At 33.4% G+C, this 19,910-nt stretch overlaps 2 protein-coding genes across 2 annotated transcripts; both read right to left on the reverse strand.

Moving 5' to 3' along the window:
* Positions 1 to 17: 17 nt before the first annotated feature.
* LOC113731134 (GDSL esterase/lipase At1g29670-like) lies at positions 18 to 7,197 on the reverse strand. Its single transcript, XM_027256222.2, has 5 exons — positions 6,858 to 7,197; positions 5,552 to 5,676; positions 1,068 to 1,313; positions 695 to 932; positions 18 to 434 (listed from the first exon to the last, which is right to left on the reverse strand). The coding sequence occupies exons 1-5, from the start codon at positions 7,108 to 7,110 to the stop codon at positions 181 to 183; spliced, it is 1,116 nt and encodes a 371-aa protein (XP_027112023.1). The 5' UTR covers positions 7,111 to 7,197; the 3' UTR covers positions 18 to 180.
* An 8,780-nt stretch (positions 7,198 to 15,977) lies between these two features.
* On the reverse strand, positions 15,978 to 19,221 carry LOC113731135 (GDSL esterase/lipase At1g29670-like). Its single transcript, XM_027256224.2, has 5 exons — positions 18,885 to 19,221; positions 17,975 to 18,099; positions 17,632 to 17,877; positions 16,506 to 16,761; positions 15,978 to 16,316 (listed from the first exon to the last, which is right to left on the reverse strand). The coding sequence occupies exons 1-5, from the start codon at positions 19,138 to 19,140 to the stop codon at positions 16,093 to 16,095; spliced, it is 1,107 nt and encodes a 368-aa protein (XP_027112025.1). The 5' UTR covers positions 19,141 to 19,221; the 3' UTR covers positions 15,978 to 16,092.
* Positions 19,222 to 19,910: the final 689 nt, after the last annotated feature.

Genomic DNA, 19,910 nt, shown 5'->3' on the forward strand with positions numbered 1-19,910 from the left:
ATTGGGCTTTTACACAATTCTAATAGTAATTATAAATAGTCTGAGATTAATGATAACATATTGTTTCCATTGAGGAGATAACATCACACTAGCACATTCGGACTCTCAAGTTTTATTACATCGAGTTTGACTTGTCGGAAACTTGGAATATAGAAATATCATGGGACACATAGATACAGTCTATTGTATCTTCACTTTATCATGACAGTTTTTGCCTGTTAGGCCGCCAATGGCAAGAGGATCAGCATCAAGTAATGAGGATAACGCAGAATATGCTAATCTTGAATATGCTTCATTGACTACTTCACTGGGATGGAAATCATCCCAAAAATAATATTGGTTCCTGTTGCTGCAGGGAATTTGCCCAGGAATACACTGTCCACCAGCAACTGCTGCAGACACGTTGCAGCATGGTGCATTGCCAATTGTAATTTCTGAAATAGATTAAGTGTAAGATTGAATTAAAAAGAGAGAACAGAACCGGCAAAAAAAAGCCAAAGCAAACAGTGGAATGTAAGACAGCAGGAAAGATACAATGACTTCATTTGTTGAAAAAAAAAAAAAAGCAAACAAGAAACATAAATTAAGATCTCCTCAACAAAAATTTTTTGAATGCAGTATTTATTATTTATTCAGGTTGAATCTTATTTGTCAATCAAACAGAATGTTCCAATAAAATAGGAGCTCAACGTACCTGCAGGGGTGGATAAATTGTTCAAATTGATTGCTATCACATCTACATAAAGAAATTGTGCACCGCTTAACTCGGTATTCAGTTCATCAACCAGTGGCTTGAGCTTGTCATTGAATAACAGAACTTCCTCGTTAATAGAATCCACACAGTTACCATCTGTAGATAACTCAGCAGGTATGCAGCCAAGCCAACCAAGCCCAAAAACGGCTATTTTTCTTGCCCCCAATCTGTACAAAGTCTAGCACCAAAAGGGTTTCAAGTTAATTTTCTTTTTCTTTTTTTTTTTAAATTTATATACCTGGTGATCTTGAAAATAATGAACGAAAACTGGATATTGTTAAAGAAAAATAAACATAATAATAACTAAACCAACCCGTAGTTGCTGAGAATAATGCCTAATTAACAAGCTGGCAAATTCTCTTGGAGTATATAGGTGGCTGGTAGGATAATATTCTGGCAACAAGTAGTTGTTGATGTAATCATTATTCCCCAATGCAACAGTGTACAGACATTTGGCTAGATATTCTTTTGTTGCAGATCTGTTTCCAATCAACCGCACGATGCGCGAAATTGCTCTCTCGTGATTGTGCAATTGTTCGTTGAAGCTGAAGAGATCGCCCTATTAGCAAATAAAAAAGCATTATGTAGAGCGGCTTTTGGTCAAGTTACCTCCTTCATGTGAAAATTAACAATAAAATAAAGAGCAAAGCACCTATACTCTTTTTTCCCACATTATATTTAGATTTTTTCTTTAAAAGTGGGATTCTTATGCTTTTATCTTGCACTGACACCTAAGGTGTTGATCACTCAAAAACCATTGCATCTATTTTTTGTCTTGCACTTACATTAGGTTTTCATAAAATTCTTATCCTTTTTCCCTTCTCAATTACTCCTTTTTGTTAAAATTTATGCCTCTGAGCTCCCTCTCTTTGTATTTTCTAAGAAATTTTATTCAAGCTGTAGGACTTATCATCTATAATTAGGCAACGAGAATATCTTTGGGTTAGCTTCCTTTTATTGAGCAATTTCAAAGAGCTGAATGTGTTTATCAAACAAGAAATCGGACACTAAAAGAAACAAGAGATCAAGCTATGACAATCTAATAAAACCTTAAGCATAAATTGCCATCTATAGCGTGGGTTGAGTGGCAAATTACTTCCTATAGACGATCAACCAGACGAGTGGCTCAGATTTTTGGTACAGGAGAAGTGCGAAAGACATTTATGCCCTCAATACATAATACTTTGGTAGTTCTATTATTTTTAAGAGTGGTGTTATTATATTCTACTAGTAAAGAACATTGTACTCTCTAGGAAATGGTGATACAATTGTAGATATAAAAAATGAAATAATTTCAGAAACCTCCCTTGAGTTTTCTGACACTTTCACTGACCTCCTTTGAAATTTCAAAAATTACACTAAACTCTTTTAAACTTAAGGTTTTGGTAACAAAATCAGTCCAATTCAGAAAAAAGCACTATTGAAAAAGTATTTTGAGGAGTGAGATGATAATTTTCTTTCATATATGCCCTTTTCTAATTGTCTTCAAGTTGTATTAGTAAAGAATAAAATAATTAATAAAAATCAAGGAATATATTTAAAATTTGAAAAGATGCAGCAACTATAACCTGAAGCAACAATGGTTTTTGCACATAGCTAGTGCAAATTGTAAAGGCCATATTTTTTGTCATTTGCAACTATATATAAAAGACACAACTAACTCTATAATGCCATTAAATTATTAGTATAAGCATCTAAATTTGGGTAAAAAAATTAATCTTTTTATTGTAGTTGACGAGGTAAAAGTAAATATATTGATGAAGAAAACATACAAGTCTTAATCAACAAATCAACAATAAACAGTATAAATAGTTTTGTTTAACCACAAGATTCAACAAAATAAGTCAGTCAAAAAATTTTCTATTTCTCTTGCTCAAAAGATCTATTTGTGCAGATTATATAAGGTTTTCTATTCTGATTATTGTCAAGTGATATCAATCACAAAAAAAGTGCCATCTTAAGTTAGCAATTGATGCAATTTTTTGATTGTAATTATGGTTGCTAATTTGAGATGAAATAATCATTATTTTGGTTTATTTAGTTAATCTTATTTATTTAGTGCCTTAATCTTTTTTTTCGTCATATATCCATTTGTAATAATGCATAATGTCTTAGGGCAAAGTAGTACTTTCACTATATTTTATATAAGTAATGGGTCCAAATTTTTGACAAGGGAGGTTAGTATAATTTTTAAAATCTTAAGGGAGGTCAGTGAAAGTGTTAGAAACCTCAAGAGAGGTTTCTGAAATTATCCCATAAAAGATTACATAAATTATTTTTACTAAAAAAATTTAGTTGTGATAAATTATACTATTTAATTTTTTTAGAAGAGAATACCAATATATATTTGAATATCAAAAGGAATTATGAATAATGAGAAAGAAACAAAAATTGAATGTCAAATAATTTTTATAAATATTTAATTTCCATTTGTTGTGATAAGGAACTATCACTAAAAATACAATACTTTTTTGTTGTGTATATACTTAACTGGTATATAATATCACTGTTATGCATGCACACATACAGTTACATATACACACACACATACATACATACATATGTCGGTACGTGGGCCACTGTACCCTTTTGCCAATCTCGAATTCTCGGTGCCAAATTTGCATATATATGTATGCATGCATGTATGTATATATGTGTGTATATGTATATCTATATATGTGTATGTGTGTGTTGCATTTTTTGAAAGTAAATTAAATATATACTTTTTTTGAGTCAGAAAACATTCATTTTAGTAATAATTCCTATAACATTAAATAAAAATTATTATTCATGAGAAAATTTTCAATTTCGCTTTTTCTTGTTTGTCCTCGTTAGTAAATTCCTTTTGGTGTTTAAACAATTTTTGGTACATTCTTATGTAAAATATTTCAATATCATAAACTATCATAAGAAACTAAATGTCGTTTAGTAAACTAATTTATGTGATCTCTACAATTACGTCTTCAATTATCACCATTTTTTGGACATCAAATTATTTTGTTAATAGTTTAATAAAAACATTTTTTAAGGACAAAATTGTCGAAGTATTATACATCACAATGCATGACTATCTTGTCATACCTCTATATATAGAAATTTAACCCACATGTTTGTTCGTTTGTCTATAAATAGCAATTTATCTGTTTTGGCATTATAGGTAGAGGGTTCAAACTTCAAAAAAAAAAAATGGAAAAACCAGTTGACGCAATTTAGATTGAATTTCGGATCTAGGTAAAATCGAAATATATCCATTTATAATATTTGATAAAATAGTTTGGGAATGGATATTAAAAATATATTTTCAAATTACCAATTACTAGCTGAATTTTCAATATATATGTGTGTGTTATATATGTACATATTACTAAATATTAATTAGAAATTAGTTAACTATTGATTACTAACTAGTACTCTAGTGCAGTATTTACTAATTTACTACTGACGATTTAGTGATTTCCCACTAAAATTGGTCAATAGCAGAGACAGGAACATACAGATTCTCTCTACTGGCTGGTTCTTTTTGCATTGTCTCTAGAACCGATGGCCTATAAAGCTGGCAAGTTACTTTGTTTTCTTTCTTTTTCTTTTTATTTTCATTTTCCATTTTCTTTCCTTAAGTAATTTTACCACTTTAGCATGCCATGCGGTTTAACTGTGAGGAAATTATTTCTAAAGTGGAAATTATGTCAGCAATGACCCAACGTATATGAAAAGATTTCATTTGAAAATTTCCTAAAATTGACATTCTATAGATACCTGTGTCTAAATTCAATGTACAGCATTAGGATCGGTATTTGGACCAACCAAAGAAGAATGTGCATAAGATTATGACAATATCCTCCAATTCGATCCGTAAACAGCCTAGATATTGGACATAGCTCGAAACATGACAAATAACTGTCCTACTCTTCGTCAAAATTGACAAATAATTGTACTGTGCATCTACAGGTTCCCTCATCCAAAAAGTCAGGATAGTGTCAAAGCTTGGCTCTATCCCTTTGCATTCGAAACGGCAGGAATGCGCCTAGACTTTGATCTATACTCAGTGGACAATCATTCTAGTTTTCCTTTTTCTTTTCTTTTATTTAAAATCATGTAAAACGTGTATATAGATACTTGAAGAACACCACAAAAAATGAATGGTCAATATTGATCTATTAGTACCGTACTATATTTTAGGATCCCCCCTCATAGTTTACCTCTCAAGAAAAAGTTTGATGGAGTGTCAACATCATTTTGCATATTGAACTTTATCATGTTATTCCTTCAAAAAAAAAAAAAAACTTTATCTTGTTATTGTAGTGCTACAAAGTGCAGACTTCACATTAATGGTGCCTGACTTAATATACAGCAATCTTTTCTCACTTTTTGGATGTAACATAAAAGGTTTGGCACACAACATTACATTTCAGATTTAAAAAAAAAAAAAAAAATCCAGCGTAAACCCCTTTTCGTAGCATGGACGGACAAATCTGAAAAATTGGGGTCAATTAATGATTTTATGAGGATGTTGATATTTGACAAGAGTTGGATTTCCAAAATTAACTGCAATTACAAGACAATGGACTACTAAACCAATTCTTAGCATGTGGATGTACAAATCTAACTATTTAGTTTGCATTAGCAAAAGTAGATGTATGCACCATCATGTGATTAAAACAGAAGAAAAAAAAAACTTTAAGAATGTCGAAGTTATTTCGGCATTTTTCTTTTCTTTTGCAACCTATGTTGTGGGAGTATGTCATCGGTATCAACTTCTAAGCACCTATTTTTTGAGAAAATAAGCTGTCTGCTTACCAGGTGACGACCGGTCTGATCAAGAATTCCAGATGCTCCCGAAGCATAATTAATGCCTTTAGTGATATCCCGGCCTTTTGTATTTGCAAATGGAGGTATGTAGCTGTCAAATCCAAGGAGCTCACCTGCCAGAAAGAGACGTACACTTTCTTATTCATACCACGAATTATTGGATCTGGTGTGCAACCGCAAGGACAATTGACAAATTTGATACACCTTCTGTACCATTTTTTTGTCATATTTGGAAATTTTAACTTTTTAAAAATAATAGTCTGATTGTAGTGTTTGTACTTCTTTTTTTAATTTTATCCCAATAAATTTAAAATTTAAATTTAAATAATAACATGCATATGATTAGAAAGAAGGGTTATATTAGAAAAAGAGACAAAAATGTGTTTTAATTTTTTTAATATGACAATTGTTTTGAAACATTACAAAATAAAAAATATGACACTTTCAATGATACGAAAAGAGTAGTTTAGATCAATCCCACTAAATTTGAATTGATCTCAACCGTTGACTTAAAATTTATTGAGTTGATATCGGCCGTCGAATGGCCTATACGGTTGTACCTAAAACTGCAACGGGTCCAAATCCCAAATTGTTGATGTTGATGTATAACATACAGGGCTGAGGGCACCGATGATTTTCGTTGAGAACAGTTCTGAATTGAATTATGTAATATTTTTTGAATAAAATATTAGTCTACATAAACTATTTATAAAACTTAACAACAGGGACATAATTGTTATATATAGGATCTATATAAATAAATAGTAACCAAATATCACACTCGTATTATAAAGATGTATAAAAAAATTTACATAAAATTATACAATGTTTAAAAAATATTACACTGTTCCCGCTCCCATAACATACGAGATGGCATGCACTACCTGTTTGCCGCCTATGGGAAAATGTCTATAAGAAAAAAAGTCTTTTGAAAGACAATATATAAACAAAAAAATTCTATAATATATAGAAACAGTGACCAAGTCAAGAATTTATGATAACAGCAGTGACTCGTGAATATTGAATTAATTCTTTGAGAGTCTTAAAAGGATTCCGGAAAGCAAAGGATTCCGGAAAGCAAAATTCGGGGAATTTTTAGGGCGAGGGGGGGTGGGAGGGGTGATATACGTCATTTTAGTCAAAATAGCATGGGGGCAAGAGAAGGTCTTTTTACAAAAACTTCAAAACTTAACAGAGAGAGTTAAAAGAAAATTTTAAAACTTAGGGGGTGCAGCTCTTGGTCGCCTGCTGCCTCAGCCTCTAATAATAGATAGGATAGGAAAGAGATAGTCACCAATGAAGTCTGCATGATTTCGACCATTGGTGAAGCGACCAGTTGGACCTTCTGGGAAATCAATGCCGTAAGGTGGATAATTTGCCCTGGCAGTGGTGTTCAGGTGATTATTGTTGCCATTGTCATCTTGTGAGTCTCCAAAAATGAAGTAGCAAGGGACCTGTTGTTCGCCTAGGGCAAATGGTTTCAAGAAACAGACAACCACTACATTAATGATGGATAGGAGAAACCATTGCCTGGCTACAAAAGCCATGAATGCAGATGACAAGAAGAAAAAGGTAATGGTAGGTTTAGCAAGTCAGAGGAAAAGGCAAATATGGAGGCACCAAGGATGCAGAGCGAGAGCCAATATTTTATACAAGGCGGAAGCACTATTGTAATTGGTCGATTCTGTGGACTGAATTGGAACTCGTCATTTCTTAAACAACTGAATTTTGTACGTGACTGTAAAAAGTATTTTTCCGGTCATTTTGTTTGTGCATGAAGAAAACTTTTTCAGTGTACATACTATCATTAAATACAAAATTTGTTTTTATATGATGAATAATAGTACAAAAATTATAGATAATGGCTGTGCTGCCGTTCAAATTTGTAATAGTAGTGTTTCAGAGATAATCATGACGTTGAACCAATGATATATAGTATTCTTGTGTACTGTACAGCTATAGTTCATAAAAAATGAATTCAAATGAAGATCAGTTATTTATTTTTACATATCAAAAGTTTGAAGATTTTTCATTTATTTTCAAATAACACTTAATTTATACCGACTTTAAGAAATTTTCAATAGAAAAAAAAAAAGAAAAAAAAGAAAAAAAAGTTGGGGACTGGGGTAGCAATTACCCGCCCTCGATTGGACATGGCTCCGCTCTGATTCTGCCAACCTTTATCGGGCACCACAGCCCACAATCATGGAGAAAGTAGCTACCAGCTGGATTTTTAATATTTAATTGGCCTATGCTTTAACCTTTTACTGGAGCCAGTTGAATTTTTATTGTGCTTTGAAATCCGACAAGGAATATTAAGAAGTCGGGTGCAACGGTTTTGCACATCACAGGATTCACATCAATGTCCAATGCAGTGCTGCATGCGAAACCTATGCAACGGAATGGCCTTCTCATCTTAAACAAGTTTCCGGAGTTGGATGCAGCAATATAAGATTATTCATAACACTGTCCAATGATGTACACCGTCTTCAACAACCATAGATTGGACGCCAATAAAGGATTAAATTCCACTTTGAATTGTATATCGGGTATTCAAATTTTATGTGTAGTAAAAAAAAATTTTTAAAAAGGTGTTAGAGCACCTTTTTAATTTAGTTAAATCTATATACCTGCTAACCGCTTATATAGTCTCTTTAAAATCCCCCTCCTTGTAAAATAAAATATAATAGATTATATTATAAAAATGTTATAAAAATTATGTACACCATTCTCTTTAGGCTCACTTCTCTATCAAATAAGATATATTAGATTATAGAAATGTTATCAAAAATATGTACACTATCCTATTTAGACTCCCCCTTCTTGTGAAATATGATAAATTAGGTTATAAAAATGTTGCAGCAAAAAATAAAAAATGTACAGTGTCTTCAATATTACTCTGTAACCTACTTTGTTTGGATTGAGTGTTTTTTTTTTGACAAATTATTTTTGTTTGTGGAATTTATGGTAACAAACTTCAAAAATAACTCTAAAAACACATAATTTCGAATACAACTTATAAAAATAAAACTAAAACTAAAAAATTAAATAACAAATATAACAAATCCTATCACCTATTTTTCTTCTATTCACTACCCATGACATACCACTACCTACCATTATCCATGTCCTCCTCCCTCCTCTATTGCCTCTGCCCCTCCCCCTTTGCCTCTTACTCCTCCTCCCTAGGGCTGCAAACGAATCGAGCCGCTCGCGAGCGGCTCTAGTCGAGCTCGAATCAATCTCGACTCAAACTCGATCAATATCGAGGTCGAGTCGAGTTCGAGTTGGCTCGAGTCGAAATCGAGCTTGAACTCGAGCTCAAAATATTAAGCTCGTTAGCTCGCGAGTCGTATTTTTATTTTAAGTATATATATATTTTTTATTTTTTTATTTTAAGTATATATAATTTATATATTTTTTATTTTAATAGTAAAATTACATATATATTCTTAATATTTTATTATTTATTAAGAAAAAAATATTATTTTATTTATTTTTTAAAAAATAAAATAATTATTTTTTATTTTTTTCGAGCTCGAGCTCGTCGAGCTTAAAATTGTCAGCTCGTCGAGCTTAAAATTGTCAGCTCGTCGAGTTCGAGCTCAAGTTCGAGTTCAATGAAATTATGTCGAGACACGACTCGATTGGGTCAAAACTCGACTCGATTAGGTCAAAACTCGACTCGATTCGACTCGACTCGTTTGCAGCCCTACTCCTCCCTCTTCTTCTTCCTCCCCTTTCCTCTCCTCTCCCTTGCACTACTGCCCCCAACCAAGTCCTTCCCCCCTCTTCTTTCCCTTTTGCTTGCAACCAAAATGTCACGAGAAATCTGGTTGCCACCAGAAGGGGAAGAAATAGGGAAGGGAGGTCAATGAGAGGCGGGAGAAGGAAGGGAAGAGGAAGAGTGAGGATGGAAGACGGAGGAGGGGAAGGGAATAGTGACGACAATGGAGGAGGGAGTAGGGGAGGGTAATGGTCTATTTTAAAACAAATTTATAAAAATATTTTTAAATTCTAAAAATACCTCAAAATACATTCTAAAAAATACAGAATTCAAATGAATAATCTACAATAAAAATTTTTTACATATATCGATACAGTAAATTTTTTTGAAAAATAGCCCCAAAAATATCTAATTCATATGGAGTTTACAGAGATATTTTAAGTTTCTAGTTGAATATGTTTTATGCTCAAATGCTCAATATAATTCCAATTATAAATTATTGGCACCACAAGTCAGAACATATTACAAATGGAAAGGAATAAGCATTCCATGATGTAGAGGTAGATGCTTTTTTTATTTTTTAAGCAATGTAGAGGTTGATGCTTGTTAGCCGTTATCAAGTTACTAATAAGACTCATAGTCAATTTTGTCTTAAGTTACGGAACATATTATTAATATTAGTAGTTATAAGGGCAAAGTATGTGTGGGTCATTAAACATTTCAAAATTTTCATTTCGCCTACAAAATTATTTTTCGTATCGAATATCCCACCGAATTTCTAAATGTTCTTCATCTTGATCACTCCATTAACTCTAACTGCTAAAATGGATAGAAGTTAGTCCATTTGACAGGCCCGCCTGCTTTAAATAGATAATTTGGACATTTTGCCTGAAACCATCAGACTCTAGCTCGTTTGGGAGGACAGATTTGGTGAGAAAAGAAAGAAAGTGAAATCTTTTAGCATTTGGGAGTTTTAATAGCAAAGAAATAGAAAGAAAAGGAAGGATGTCACGTCCTTTCAAGTTATAAAAATCCTAAGCCCAAAATTAGGCGGAAAGCGTGAGAAAGGAAAGTGAATTAAATAAATATTTTAATATATCAATTTTGCCTTTATAAAGATTGTAATATAACATTTTCCTATTTTATGTGAATGTCAAGTTTCAAGGGTATTAATGTAAAATAGAATATTTTCTTTTTACTTTTCTTCACTCCCAAATAAAAGATAATCACTTCATTATCTTTCTTTGCAAAAACTCCCAAACAACATGAAGAGAATCTCTTCTTTTCTTTTCTAACTTAAGCTTTCTCTTCCTTTCTATTCTCTCCCAAACTAGCCATTAAACTTTCAGCTCCCCATTCGATGACCCATTTCTTGTTTATCTATTTTCTCTTGGAATCTAACTCAATCATTCTCTCCAAGCCTTAATAGTTTCTTTTGTAGTTTTGAATTTTTTCTAGTCTCTTGTACATACAAGTGAGGTTGGGGCAACTTACATAATTTTTGTTTCTTTTTTCTATTGGGAATCTTTAGAAGGAAACTCTTTAAAATTTGTGGTGCTCTCGTTTAGTCTGGCTGTCAAGATTTGAGTGTTTTCTTTTCAATGCAATCCATTGATTATTGGCGTTTCTTTAAACCAATGACATTGAAAAAACAACCTTGATCTTAGGGATTAATTTTTGTACTAATGATTTTAACATTGAAAATTTCATGGGTTTCAGTTCTAAGAAGTATTACACTCTTTTGGACGTGGCTACTAAACATAAAGCAAAAACCATGTACCAGCAAATAAGTAGGTGGGCTTCATACAAAACATTCAAATTGTCCATTGAGAGGCGTTAATTGTCGTCTATCAAAAGTTAATTGAATGGACAGTATGAAGCACTCAAAGTTCAATGTGCTATTTGACCTGAAAAATATATAGTTCAGTGAATGAAATAAGAATCTTGAAAACTCTACTGTGTACTTTACCCTAGTCACAATTGAGGAAAAATGAAAAGCCTAATTGGACGATTGCTTTCTAGGGTGCTTTTAGAGAATATAATTGTAATGCACTTTTCAATGAATATATACGTGACATGGAGTGGTAACTGGGTAACGTGTTTAAAAATTTTCAAAAACATACCTCCATCCAGATATAGAGTATAACTCAACGCGTACTAAAGCAAACAACCACTAGCAATTTTTTGGGGGTGTTCTCGGACTGATTATTTCACTTGACTTCAAATTCTGATGCTACATAATTCATGTTTTTTGACGTTCGTTCTCTTTCGTTTGTGTGCATAGATTTACATTTTTTTTTTATAGTGAAAAAAATGTTGGAAGTCCTGAACTTAAATAAGAGTAACTTTTGCTCATTCTAATTAATTAGCTTTTTATAAAATTTACAACTGACAACTGCCTTTCTTGTAATAGTAAAACTCACAATTGCATGTATAATCATTTTCAATCACCCGATTACCTTCATAAATCCATTATTAGGTCTTCGAAACATGCCAATCCCAAAAGGACACCTCTTAAAGTGTAAACCAATAATGTCCTTGGCTAATGCATCACATATAAAGTGAATTTTAGTTTTATGCACCGAGTACACCCAATAATGTCATGGGCTGAAGCCTCATATAATTTATCTCACCAGAGTATAGTAGGGAGTTTTTTTTTTTTTTTTTTTTTTTTTTTGTCGACGGAGTGGGGTGTCCGGGTCAAGTCCGTAAAGGCGGCCCGACTAATCCCCACTCCGGCCCGGTCTAGCGCCCCAACCAGACCCAGCACGTTAGATGCACGGCGAACTGATGTTGCTGCGGAGGTTCGACCCCAGGACCTAACGGTCCCGAGGAAGAGGCGCCAACCACCAGCCCATTCACGTGGGGGCTAGTAGGGAGTTTGTTAGGCGGAGAATTTAGACATAGAAAACTTTTTTTTTTTTTTAGGGATCCACATAGAAAACTTGCTAACCTTTTTCCTTGTCGTGTATCCATTTTACACAGTTTATAGGGCCATATTCCGAACTCTATGGCAAACATGACAGTAGCTCAAATTCAACGAGCAATTGGAGATGCCAGGAACGATAACCATGTAGCCATCAAAATGGCAATTGTACAAGTCTTGACATGTAGAAAAAAAAAATCATTATCCACTTAGAATTTTCCCTGTACTTTCAGCCAATCTCCAACCACAAATCTGCCCAAACTACCAACAAATTACTCAGTTGTTTTTACTTGAAGTGGCAGAGCCATCTCATTACGAGAGTAACAACTCATATAGATTGGCCTACTCTCAGAACTCTTCACATGTGAAACAGGAGGTGCACAGGAAAAATGGGTACAAAAGGACCGTGGTCATTAACGGACAATTTTGTCTCCCAGCTAGATATATAATGTCCCATTTCCATTTATCATGTTCTTGAACCAGAGAAATCATCAAGTCTCAAATAAACACATATAGAGTAGGATTCATTCTTACTGTTATATTTTTTATTTAACTTTCATCTTGTACTTGTTTATTTTAATTATGGTACAAGGAAAAATTTGAATAAGCATTGTATGACTAGTTAGATTGAGGCTATGATATGAGAAACTTGAATATGGGTTTTGTAAACTACTGTTGGGGAGAAAACCCTGAGAACCAAATAAAGAGGTCCAATATATGAATACTCATATTACACCCAAGTTACTTCCCTAGTCCACCGTAATACTCAAGGCAAATTCAACTATTTGGAGCTAAATCGTGGACCCTATTTTCTTCAACACGTTAATAGAATCCCCGTCAAACCCCTAGTTCCAAGATACACCAACTAGACTTAACATATTACTGGCTGCATGGCCCAACATAGGACAATAACAATTTATCCGTCCGACAAAAAGATAGCAATTTACTGATCTATTATTGAGAAGAAACAACTTGCGAATATGTAGCCTAGACTCAAACTCGAAACCCTTTTTATAAAGTGTAAAATAAAAGATCACAAATTTAGAATCTCTCACTTACACTCTCTTCTTCTGTACTATTCAATTTATCCCTTTCTTATAACTCAAAAACTTTGATACCGTTGGTTGAGAAAAAAAATTCAAAGAGCTGAGAGCCCATCATAGGGGCTTAAAATATTTAGGAGCCTAATGCCGATGCAAAAGGTTAAATTGATAGGTCTTAAACCCTTATCTATATATTAAAAACTCCTTTTTTTTTCTCTAAAAATAAGGTAGGATAACTAATTTTACTCATGAACCTAAAAATTGTTCAATTTGATGGAGCTGGAAATGAACTTCCCCAGTTAACTTAGTCTAATGTCTAGTTGACTCATGAGATGTGTCCAGTTTCATTACTTTGGAACTCCAACATAAACTTACCATGATCACTTCAGAAGAAAATATTATATATGAATATCCTCCAATAGCCACTTTCCTCCTTAATTCAAACATAGACTTCCTTCCTTTAGCTAATACACCTCTCTCTATAATTCAGACCCCATTCCAGCATCTAGGAGGAATATTCCACCAAAATGTGAACCCCAAAAAAAAAACAAAAACAAATATGTAATAGACTCTTAGGTTAATGTGGTATGGCTGATGAAGCCAGTAATATATACAACCACACAATTGAAGATAAGAGTTGATGGTTCGGGAGGCAATGATCATTTTATGGACGAGATGCGAGTAAAGTTGCGTGTAATGTCCGGCAATTATAGCACGACTTTTCATGTACTGTTGTCCTACTCTAGTTTTGTTCGGTATGAAATGGTAAACGATTTCATCTCAGGATTTTTGTCTAAAGAACGTCAACGTCTAAACAGCTGCAAAGCAATTTACCAATTTAGCATACAATAACCCTTCGTGCAATTTAGCATTTAACCTATTTCCAAAGCACCATTAAATCACTATCAGTTTCCTTCTTTAATTGATTTATGTTGGCAATCATTTCTTTAGCTTAAGAAGTTCCTTGTTTAAAATCTTTTCCATCTCTACAACTGTCCTTGCAGGAATGTGATGCAGTGGCAGAAGATTATTTCTTTGCATACCCTGACCAGGTCACCTAAAATAAATGTACAGACTGATTTTATTTGGGGTTACAAATTTGTATATTATTTGGTTGAATGGCTACCCACATCAAAGTATTCAGATTATATTAAGTTCATAAGTTCACAAAAAATATCCAAAAGATTAAGGGAGAAAAAATATCCAAAAGATTAAGGGAGTCATGGATTTGATGAATGTCTGATAAGAGGTGGCAATTATACCCAAAATCCAACAACCCACCCAACCCACCCACTAATTTAAGAGGTTGGGTTGGGTAAATTGGGTGTTGGGTTAATTTTGGATTGGATAATAAAAACCCACATATATTTTGGACGGTTTGGGTAATTAAGTTGGGTACCCATTACCCAACTTAAAAAAACAATGGAGGCCTCTCGTCTGAGAATTTTCAATCCACCACCGTTTTCTCAACTTTAAGCATTTTGGCACATTCTTGTCAACTGCATCGGGCTTGCTGTTTTTTTTTTTTTTTTCCCTTTAAGACAGCAGACTTGCAAGTCTATACACATCTTGTTCCTTTACTAATTGGTTTTAGGATTGTGAAGATTACTGTTCAACTGCATGTTAATGTACATATACATATTTTTTTCCATTGTTATCTTTTGGATGGGAAGATTCTATTAGCAACTCGTGTTTTTAAGCATTTACTAGTCCCTAAAAAATCTAGCAAAATATGCAGGCAAATTTTTAATTGCTTTCATAAGTTGCTCAATTATTAATTAAAATTTGTCAATTAGATCATTCATGGGTCCAATTTTCTTTCTTCTTCGTCTTTTTTTTTCCTTTTTTGGCCCTTGACATGAAGGTTTATCACAAGACAAGATTGATATTCAACCACAATAATTGTGTAAAAAGTGCAAAGTGAGGTTATTTAATAGTAATGAATAAAAGGAACCCAAAAGTCACAAATCTCAAATGAATTGGATGGTGATATTTGAACTAATTGGTTGAGAATTGTATCTCTCTTATCAAGTTTCAATTTAATTAAGGCGTGATTGGATCTTGTTTAATATTGGTATAACATTTTTTCATGCTATATTCAACTTGGACCAAAATTATTTTAGTGTGTGAAAATGTGTTTATGTGTGTGAAAAAAAATTTTTGTATGCAAAAATATATTTGAGAGAATTTATGTATCAAAATCTATTAATTAATATATTGAGTCATATTTGGGTCTTGGGTTTAAGATGACCCAATGTAACCCAACCCAAAATTAACCCGATTTAAAGTTGGGCGAGTTGGGTATAACCCATTTAAGTAAAAACCCAATATCAACCCGTCCAACCCGTCCAATTGCCCGGTATATCTGATATGAATCTTGGGTTGACTTGGTTTATTATCATATTAAATTTCACTTTTAGACACTTTCTGCTCTTAAGACCTTCAAATTTATTCCATTTAAATTCAATCCATAATATTATTAACAAGACTAACAGAATAGGGATACAGTGCAAATCAATAACAAATTGATGAATGTGGTTAGAAAGAGTAAGGGGATCGTAATTGGAACAAAATTATGCATTCATACGTACACAAAGCATAAAACATGATAATTATTCATTGCTGTAAAAAGTGAAAGCGGTGGTTGTTTAACTTAGTAATTTAACATTAAACAAGAAAAAGAAGTACAACTTCTGAACAAGTCTTTGGTACATCACGTTTTGCAGTTACTCAGACACTCAACAACAACTCAACAGTAAAAACAGCAAAATGTAAATAGTTATTAAGCAGGTAGACCCTGCAAGACTCTTCATTTGATGAAAATTCTCCACGTTCAAAGTTGAGCTAAGCGACTTATGTCAATTGGATATGCATCTGATGACTTTTGAGCCCTGTATGATCTTCTCCCAACTATGATATTTGCAGCTTCAGTTGGATGAAATGCATCCCAAAATAGATGCTGATTTCTGTTAGGACATGGAGTTTGAAAAGGAAGACATGTTATCTGGCCATTGTTTCTCCCAACTCCACAGCAACCTCTATTTGTCACAGTGAAACCTGCGCAGAAAATTAAATATAATTCGAAACCAGCTAGATGCATTTTCCAACCCCCTCCAAGAGTTGAATTTTCGTAGTTAACATAACATTTTGAATTTTTTAAAATTTTTATTTGTGAAGTAAAAAATTGCATCAACTCAAACAATAAATGTGCAAATAAATTTCTAGGAGAAATGGCATGGAAGTTACCAAAAGCAGAGGGACTGCTGATTAAATCCTGGAAAATCCCATAAGCATCAATGTAGATAAATCTTGCATCAGTGAATTGATTGTTCAAGGTGTCCACTAAAGACTTAAGTTTGCTATTGAACATCTGATTTGCCGAGTTGATTCTGGCCACACAAGTTCTGCCATCCGGGCTATTTTGGGCTAATTCATTTGGACTGCATCCAATTTGACCCACTCCGATCAAAACAAGCTTCCTTGCTCCAAGGTTATACAATCTCTATCGACAATCATAAACATCAAAATGTCAAACTTAGAACTTAAGAAAGAAAAAAGTAAGAAAAAAAAAATAAAGGAACACTTCTATTCTATGAAATATGAATAGGGCTTGTAATGAACTTTAAGAGGAAAAAAAAAGAGAAGGAGGAAATACATGAAAGAGTAATTAAATGAAAGAAAGGATAAATGAAAAACCAACAAGAACTTTTAAAAGTTAGCACTGCTTCTCGATCATTAATTTTCCCTTTTTAGTAAATTAAAACAAACAGGTGGCTAAGCAGACTGCGTTTAAGTTATTTTATTTTATTCTATTTTTCTGTTTGTTAGTCTTCATAGTGCTTTAAAAGATTTGTTCACAGTTCCTCATTTCCAGCTCATAATTAATATCACCTAAACTATTGTCCTTCTGCCCAAGTCAAAAGGGAGGTTGGTCGATTGGTACAACATTGGAAAAAACACCCTTAGAATACGACTAAGCAATAAATACAACTAGCTTTTGTTCAAGGAGGCAGAGACTTCTGAAACAAATTGTGCGTGAAATTGTCCAAGAAATTAATTCCTCATGCTGTCATGCATGGTAGCTTTTGCTACAGCATGATGATCAGAAGTCGAAGGAGACTAGAAGAGTGCAATTACATCTCTAAGAATGACATAATGTACATCAGACACCTCATTTCTTTGCCTTTTCATTTCTTTCTGTCCTCTTGCCTTTTTTTTTCCCTTCGTCATTTATCTCCATATAAAACATAGAGTTACTTAAATTCTCTACCCAAGCATGCATCAGCAAATTTTTTCTCTATCTCATCACATGATATGATATATGAATGGGATAATTAAAAATTTTAGTCATGGAAAAATATGAGTGTCTCACCCTTATTTGTTGAGAATACTGGCCAATAAGAGCATTAGCAAATTGCTCAGGTGTGAATTGTCTGCTACTTGAGTAGAATAGAGGCATGAAATAATTGTTAAGATAGTCATTGCTGCCAAGTCCAACTGAATATATGCATTTGCTAAGGTAAGCTGCAGCACGGTTTTGGTCTCCAAGTAAGCTCACAATTTGAGAAACTGTGTTGTTGTAATTATTCACCTGCCCAGTAAAACTAGTTCTGGCACCCTATATGAGAGAATTCATCAGCACCTTCATATGCATGTAGACCAAAAAAAAAAAATAATGTAGTTGTCAAAAACAAAGTAATCTTTTGTAGTATTACCAATTGCTGGCCAGTTTCTTCTCTAATTCCAGCAGCAGCTGAAGCATAATTTACTCCTTTGAGTATGTCTTGGCCCTGGGCTCTTGTGAAGGGTCGAATATATCCATTGAATCCCAGTAGCTCAGCTGATGATGAAGCAAACACATTGAATAGGAATAATCAAAATGAAAATAACACATAAATTAAAATATACGTGTGTGTAGATTAATACATGTGTGTGTATATAAAAAAAATGTTATTTGCATTCCTATTTTTGTTAATCACACTCTCACTATCATTTTAATCATATAACTTTCATTTATTAAACTATATCATGATAAAATAAAATAAAAATTGAGTGTAATGTGTGTGTGTGTGAGTGACGGAACTAAAAAAAAAATTAACTAGTATACAAAATCGATATTGTAAAAAAAAAAAAAAAAAAACCTTTAGACTGCTACGAGAATTACCCAACATCACACTATATGCAGTATGTTTCCAAATTTTACTTGCTAGGCAGATATTGCAGTATCTCGAAAACGTTCTTGCCAATGCGGAAAATATACGTAGTAAAATATAGTATTACGTGAGACCATAAAGCGAATACTTTCTTTGACATGCAATTAGTAAACAACGAAGAACATGTAGTCATTAACCGCTTGAAAATGATAGTCAAGAGAATATGCACAAAAGCAGCTCATCATTAGATGTGACAAGTTCGACGGATATTTGCTAATTCTTCGAATGTATATGTTATGACTGCATGTTCATGGTAATCTTATTTTTAATATTGTCAATATGAAGTTGACCTAATTTCAGAATTAGGAAGCTGATAAATATTACCTTTTAAATAAAGAGAAAAGTATAGATATATACGACCAATCGAGCAACAAATTAGTGAGAGAGTAAGAGAGAGGGGTTCAAAACTCACTTATAACATCAACGGTGGTTTTTCCATTACAAAACCTTCCAGTTGGTCCACCAGGAAAATCGATTCCATAGGGCAAGTAATTAGCTTTAGCCAAAGAATTGATATTGTTGTTGTTACCATTGTCCACCAGGGAATCTCCAAAAATAAAGTAACATGGAACCTGGGGCTGTGCTAAAACCCGGTTCGGCACCACCACCACCACCATCACAACAAACCCCACCAAGAATTTCTTGAACTCAGCCCCCATTTGCAACATATTTTAGAATAAAACAAAAGGGAGTTCAAAGAATTTTGTAGCTAAAAAAAAAGGGCTAGTACTAAAAGGTGGTGGACTCCTTTTAGCTATTGAGTGATGAAATTCTAGGAGCATCAAGTGTGTTATTTATACACATATTTTAAGGTCAGACTTGAAAGGCTTGGCAATCAATTAATAGGTGTGCAGCAGTTAGTTCTGGGAATCAATCAGTCAAGCAATTAACTTTTATGGGTGAGAAGTAACGGTGCATTAAATTTAACGCGGATAGACTTTGAGTTTCTTTACAGTTTACACTGATGGCCAAACAGAGTTAGTTTGAAATGGTCGTCAATTTGACAATCGCCCCTTTTGTCTGCGCCGACGACACAATTCGTACTGCTGCTTGCGAGCGCCAAAGAAGTCGGTACAAGCATACTTATAAAGTCCCTCCCGGTCGAGTCGGCCAACCCGATTTATCCGGTAGGATCGAATTGATCACTAATTAGGTGAGTTAAGCAATAGATTCATCTGATCAACGATTCAGCGGTTGGATCACCGATTTAAAATATTGATTATTTTTATAATTTAAAATATATTATTATATTATATAATATAACTATTGTCCAACCTGCGGTTGAACTGGATCACCTCTTTGGATCGAGTTTCGAGTCGGGTTTAAGAGTACAAGGTCCATTTTCCCAAAGAAGTTTTATCGTTTTGGGCCTCGTTTGTTAGTTTAGGCGAGAGAGAGCTTAAATTGCGAGATAAATATAATTTGACTTTGAATTATT

This window comes from Coffea arabica, chromosome 2e (assembly GCF_036785885.1).
Source record: "Coffea arabica cultivar ET-39 chromosome 2e, Coffea Arabica ET-39 HiFi, whole genome shotgun sequence".
In the NCBI taxonomy this organism is placed as follows: Eukaryota; Viridiplantae; Streptophyta; class Magnoliopsida; order Gentianales; family Rubiaceae; genus Coffea; species Coffea arabica.

What these genes read in the sequence shown, in the direction of transcription:
- LOC113731134 (XM_027256222.2), bottom strand. Translation starts at nt 7,110, where the DNA reads ATGGCTTTTGTAGCCAGGCAATGGTTTCTCCTATCCATCATTAATGTA. An exon ending in ATTATTCTCAGCAACTACGG is followed by an intron (nt 933 to 1,067) that starts GTTGGTTTAGTT and finishes TTTTGGTGCTAG; the next exon opens with ACTTTGTACAGATTGGGGGC. An exon ending in CAATTTATCCACCCCTGCAG is followed by an intron (nt 435 to 694) that starts GTACGTTGAGCT and finishes AATCTATTTCAG; the next exon opens with AAATTACAATTGGCAATGCA.
- LOC113731135 (XM_027256224.2), bottom strand. Translation starts at nt 19,140, where the DNA reads ATGTTGCAAATGGGGGCTGAGTTCAAGAAATTCTTGGTGGGGTTTGTT. An exon ending in AACCACCGTTGATGTTATAA is followed by an intron (nt 18,100 to 18,884) that starts GTGAGTTTTGAA and finishes CTTCATCATCAG; the next exon opens with CTGAGCTACTGGGATTCAAT. An exon ending in CAGCAGTCCCTCTGCTTTTG is followed by an intron (nt 16,317 to 16,505) that starts GTAACTTCCATG and finishes TTTTCTGCGCAG; the next exon opens with GTTTCACTGTGACAAATAGA.